Here is a 6,346-nt window from a genome sequence, read left to right as displayed (position 1 = left end):
GTCCCTCTGTCCTAAACTGAGTGTCACTGATTTAGTACAAAATTAGTATAAAGTTGTACTAAATCGACGACAATTATTTTGGGACGGTGTAGTTTTTTTCTTTATTTTATGGTTTTCTATTTCACAAATATTTCTTAAAAATGTGAACATTTCGAAAATCATGTTTTTTAATTCCGTGTTTTTTATAAAATTACATGAACATATTTTAAATTCAATATTTAAAAAAATATACAATAACATTTTTATTAATTATTTTAAAATTCATATTTTTTGACCGGAGATTTTTTCTAATAAATGATGAACAATTTTAAACAAGGTGACCAATTCTAAAAATATGTTCACCTATTTGTTTTTCCAAAAATGATCATATAATTTAGAAAAATCTCATAAATACTTGGTGAACATTATTTCGTATACACGATTTTTCTTCAGATACTCGGTGAATGTTTTAAAACACGCGGCAAACATTTTTTAAGTATATGGTGAAGATTTCTTTAATAGATGATGGACATATTTAATAAATGTTTATTAATGCTATTTTGAATTTTTTTACGCATATCAAAATTCCTTCGTGCAATCTTTCAAAAATAACTGGCCATTAGGATGCTCATATAATTTAGAAAATGTAAACATACTTTACAATGGAATATTCGTGTTATTGATAAATATTCAGATTTTACAAAAATATTCCGTCCATTATAAAAATAAAACCGAAGTGAAACGCAGACGTGAGTAAAACTGATGTCAGATTTTTAAGCATGACAAATCTAACATTTTTTATGACAATTTATGTTGGTGCGAGAATGACAAATTTAGTTTACAACCATGGTAATTTTCTGGCAAAAAATGAATTTAGGCGGATTTGCCATGCTTACCAACTAAATTTGCCATCCTAGGCAAGCATATTTTTTCTTCTGGGGGGTTGAGGGGGTAATTCCTATTTGACGCTCGTGAGCGTCAAAAGGGCATCGCTTCGCTGAAGGGCGACCACCCCACGCCCCACTTTGGGCCGGCCCAGAGTCGCTTTCGTGTTTCTTCTTTTGTTCTGTTTTTTTGCTGTTTCTGTTTCTCTTTTTTTTTCATTTTGCTTGTTTTTTCCTCTATTTATAAAAATGTTCATCGTATATTAGTAATTGTTCACCAAATATAAATGTTCACTATGTTTTCGAAATTTGTTCAGTGTATATCACACAAATGTTCGATGTGTATTCGAGAATTGTTCAACATATATTACAAAAATGTTCATTGCATTTTTTTAGAAAATTGTTCAATGCACATATTCTTATTTTTCTCAAAAATTTTTATCATATGAGTATAATACAAAAAGTTCATCATGTATTCTTCAAAATGTTCATCGTATAATAAGAAAATGTTCAACATATATTTACGAAATGATCAATGGATATTACAAAATGATTAATGTACTTTGTTTTGATTGTTTTTCAATAGAAGTTCCATAGTTAAACGCTCGCACCGTTAATCTAGACTAGAAGTCATTAGCTTAACTGGATAGCGTCTCTGTTTAACGAGAAGTAGCTCGCGAGTTCGATTCCCACTTTTCTCATAGCTTTTGTGATCTTTTTACGTGTCACAAGCTTGTTACTCCAAATGGGCCAGCCCAGACCCGCCCCAGCCTTCAGCGAAGCTGGCTTGTTTTTTTTTTTTTGAAACGAGGCAAAAGACTTGCCATTTTCATTGATTAAGACGAAGAGAATTACCCGGTTAATTGACGGAAAACCGGGCTAAAACCGATACATCACAACCCACATGACATGGGCACCACCGGTCAACCTGGCCACCGACATGGAACACGCCACGACGGCACATGCCAACAGATGGCCACACGCGCAAGCAACCGACGGCTCCGCTTTGACGACGAGCAACACAAGGGAAATAAGCAGGACTTGCGCCGACCATGCCCACCGCAAACGGTCACCGAATGTCTGTCATCGTCACCACTGGACTCGCTCCAACGCAGCTCCGACTTCAAAGCAACCCAGCAACCACGGAAGAGCACCTCGGACACGCCGGGAAGAACCGACTACCGAAGACCACGCCGTGACCCAAGCTCCTCTCAACGCCAACATCGTTGCCAAACAAAAACCAGTGCCCCGCCTCAGCCTCAGCAAACCAAGCGGCGAAGATGCCGCCATCGACGGCGAAGATGCCATCATCCTCCAGACTCTCAGTCGTAGCTGGCTCCGAGACGATGCCCCCAAGAAGGAGAAAGACGCGAAGACGCCTCCATCGCCCGATCCAACGGATCTGAGGTTTCCCTCCGGAGCCCAAGCCGTGGGGAGAAGGTGGAGCACCTCCACGACGATGCTTCCAAGAAAGACTGCGGCAACCGCGGGCGCCGCCGTCGCCGGCTCCGGCGAAGACCGGAGCAAGGATTTCTCCCGGAGATGTGCCGACCCGCCACCACCGACCGCCGCCCACGAACCACCACCCCTGCCGAGGCCGGCTCCAATCTAGCCACGGGACCCCTCGATCCGCCGCGTCCAGAAGCGCTCCGCCCCCTGGCCGAAGCCGCCACCACCTAACCCGGGGCTGCCGCCTCGGCAACCACAGCCCACCACCGCCGACGACATCACCACCAAAGGAGCCTGACCAGGCCCATTGGTCCGGAGCCCACATCACCAGATCCAGAGGCAAGGGAGGGCCTGACCAGATCGGAGACCTCGCTCCGGGCCTCGCTGCGATATGGCCGGCAGGCAGAGACGCCGCCGGGAAGCCGCAGCCTCGCGCGACGCACAGACCTCCGCCGTCAGATGTGGCCGGAGTCACATCGAAGGATGGGGAGGGGAGCACCGCGGTCGCTGGGCTCGAACCACACCGCAAGGCACGACCACGTTGACGCCGCCGCAGAAGCCGCGCGCCGCACCGCCAGCTCGAGCCACCACCACGGAAGCCGCCGTCGCAGAGGCTCCAGATCCGCCACCGCCTCCTACCGCCGACGGACGAGAGGAAGAGGAAGGGGAAGACCCCGCCGGCGCCGTCCGCCGCCCGGGCTTAGCCCGGCAGCCTCCTCCGGCGACGGCGAGGGGAGGGAGGGGGGCGAGGGGGCGGCCCGGCGGCGCGGACGAGGGCTCCGCCCGAGTCGCCAGAGGCGACGCGGGGGACGAGATGCGTTTTATGGTGCCACTGTTATCCAGCTTTTAAGCTGGCTTGTTTTGACGCACACGCGCGGCACATAGGGACTCTCGGTTGTTCGGGAAACATAAATTGTCACCTACAACTTTTGATTTGTCGTGGTGAAAAGTTGACGTAGGATTTGTAGTTGTGTCCAACAAGATAGCTGCCGGGCCACGGAGGGTCTCCTGTGCGTTAACCCATCTATTTGACGCATCGAGCGTCAAATAGAGGGAGTCCTACTCGAGCACGGCGGATCGTGTGTTCCGGTTCGATCGGCCCAATCCTCCTCCTGCAGTGCTCCTCGGCATGCATGTTTCGTCGGGCGTTTGGCTTTGGCACGGTGGGGAGGACCCTGCTGCGCCGGTCCGCGGCGGCCGGCGCGCCGTCGGGCTCGACGCCGGCCGGACCTAGGCTGCGACACCTACACGTACGCCTCTCGCTTAATTCGCACTCCTGTTAGTGCGTGTGCGTGATAAGACAAAACTGAACCTTTTCTCGCGCTCAAATTGCAGTCTAAGAGGAATCTTGGGGATACTTCTGGCCGTCGCGTTGGCTTCTTTAGCAGGTAAACGAGTCTGTTAACATTGCGTCAGGTCATTCAGGTTAATATCTTATGGTTGACAAAGTAAAGATGCATGCACCATGTTTCTTCAGCAAGATACTAGAATATAGTACTCGTATGAATTCCTACAGCATACGACACTGTTCAAGTTTGTAGCATGACAATGCGATTTTGGGAGCAGATGTAGATTTTTTAAAATATGTTAATGCTTATGAACTCAATGTGCATCAACCTTTTGAAACCCCTCAAAACCTGTGGTGGCACGGAGGGCCTGGTGGGTGGTGGCTGCGGAGTGTGGGCGTGGTGGTGACTGCATGTAGGCGACTTGTCTCCTTGTTACTGGTGTACTCTCGGATCCGGCAGGCATGGTCTACAGACGCCCGTTGGGTGGCTCCCGGTTACCACTGGCAATGGTTGGGCCCCTTCCCCGGGGCTTGGTGAGGTGGAGGGGCATAGAGATCTGGGCGAAAGCCTTGTATTTTATGGGGATCAACTATCGCGATGATAGCGCGGTGGCACCATCTTCCTTGGGAGTTCTCGTCGAAGGGTTCCTCCTCTCCACTAGTATGGTGGTTTCTAGGCGGAAGCTTTACTAGTTGACGGGTATCGATGCTAGCGGCGACGGCGCCTGCAGACGTCATTTTTCCTTCTTGAAGACGTCTCCGCAGATCCTGCTCACTCCTCTTGCGTAGCGGGAGAGTAGGTGGGAGGTCGAGATGGCTGGCGGCGGCTTTATTGTTTCCTTTTTTCCTTTTCTATTTTTTTTGCTCGTGGTTGAGTTTTTTGCCTGATCGTCCCTTAATCAATTATAATCACCTGTATGGTTTTTGGCGTAGTTTTCCTTATAAACCGAGCCAACTATATTCTTCTTTATGAAATCGCGGGAGCACCCTGCTTTCTTGATGAAATTCCTTCGAAAAAATATTTGTAGTTGGAATTTATCCGCAACCGACATGCAGTCATAAATCATGTTGCAATGTTCTTAATGCCTGGTGCGCCGAAGATTTCTTCATTTGTTGTCAAATCATACTCCTGAGTGAATGCTAAGAAAGTTTCTCGGGAGGGCCTGCATTGAAGGGTTTGTGGTTACACAGTGTGTTCCATCATTTTTCCAGGGACCCCAGGACGTACGTGATGGCAATACCTGCATGCTGCGTTGGTCTTGGACTTTGGTATATGAAGAAGGTTGAAGAGCATGCTGAGAAGTCCACCCGCCCGTCGAGGATTGACTGGGTCGAAGCTGGTGTTGTCTCTCCGGTTGTGAGGAACCAAAAAAGTTGTGGTACGTAGTGTCTCGAGCTTATTTTCTGTTGCAGCATGTGTTTTAAATTGTTCCATAGTAGATCCTGGTTTATTCCTAGCTGCGTGCAGGTGTAGCTTAATTATGCATGGCAGTTGACAAGGCCAACTTATATTTGCATTCTAGCACATGATCCCCTTACACCACCTTAACTTGTATATTTGTCTATTCGCAAAAAAGAAAAACACTTATATTTGTCGTAGGCTGTTGTTGGGCGATGGCGGCTGCAGCCTCAGTGGAAGCAATACACATCCTGAAAACCTCGCAGAAGATCTCCCTGTCAGTTCAAGAGCTCATTGACTGTGATTACAGCAACAGTGGCTGCTGGGGTGGTTTCTCTCTTCGCGCTCTCCGGTATATACAAAGGAATGGACTCTCGAGCGAATCCTCCTACCCATACCGGGCTCGGAGAGGTATTTGCAAGAAGGACAAACCAGTAGCAGCAAGGATATCAGGCTTTCGGTTTGTCTACTGGACCGAGGAGGCTCTAGAGAAAGCAGTAGCGAGGCAGCCCGTGATTGTCAGTTTACAGGGCACAATTTATCTTGATAATTACAAAGGGGGCATCATGGACTATGAAGCCTTGCCAACAAGAACTAACATGCATAATGTCTTGATTGTTGGTTATGGCACGGATCCCAGCGGCGTTAAGTATTGGCGCTTCAAGAACTCATGGGGAGATGGTTGGGGCGAGGGTGGGTTTGGGAGGATCCGCAGGCATGTTGCTGACAAGCGAGGTGTCTTGGGTATGTTTATGGAGCCAGGACTATATCCAGTGCTTAATATCTGACATATCTTGGTTGGACCGTAGTTTGTGAAATTTATGCGTCCCTCCTCTGCCTAGGATCTTAACTTTTTTGTTATACTCTGATAGTGAAACTCTATCTCATTGCCATATGATTTTTCTTGTGATAACATATGCCACATTTGATTTTATATCTAATCCTTCATGAACCTCTTGCCTGTCAAGTCGAGCTGTATTCTGAAGGACTTGCGTCGTCGGATTGTACCACTTTGTGATACTTATCTAATCAATGTTGATGTTTTGCTGGTGAAATAATTGGTGCTTCATCCTTTCTCTTGTGAAATTGATGTGCGCCCGAACCCTGGCAACGGTGGAGGAAAGTGACCTTGCAGGGGCGTCGTCGATGGTTCCTCTCGAGCGGAGGTAGAGGATGATGGTAGATGGGGCGGGGATCGGCTCGGCAGGCGGCAGCGGCGGGGCCACATGGGTGCGCATGGCAAACACGATAGCATGCAAATCGGTATCATTGATATAACTTGGATAACGTAAATTAAGATCGACAGAACGATTCATCTACAGTTGTTGGCTTTGTATGGTCTGGTCA

The 6,346-nt window shown here is 47.8% G+C and overlaps 1 protein-coding gene across 1 annotated transcript; it reads left to right on the top strand.

Annotated features, from left to right (window-relative positions):
• Nucleotides 1-3,389: 3,389 nt before the first annotated feature.
• On the top strand, nt 3,390-5,990 carry LOC123100666 (ervatamin-B-like). The gene is made up of 4 exons (XM_044522556.1): nt 3,390-3,562; nt 3,648-3,700; nt 4,813-4,979; nt 5,201-5,990. The coding sequence occupies exons 1-4, from the start codon at nt 3,446-3,448 to the stop codon at nt 5,785-5,787; spliced, it is 924 nt and encodes a 307-aa protein (XP_044378491.1). The 5' UTR covers nt 3,390-3,445; the 3' UTR covers nt 5,788-5,990.
• The last annotated feature ends 356 nt before the right edge of the window (nt 5,991-6,346 follow it).

This window comes from Triticum aestivum, chromosome 4D (genome assembly GCF_018294505.1).
Source record: "Triticum aestivum cultivar Chinese Spring chromosome 4D, IWGSC CS RefSeq v2.1, whole genome shotgun sequence".
Classification (NCBI taxonomy): Eukaryota; Viridiplantae; Streptophyta; class Magnoliopsida; order Poales; family Poaceae; genus Triticum; species Triticum aestivum.
This window is presented reverse-complemented; position numbering and strand designations above follow the sequence as displayed.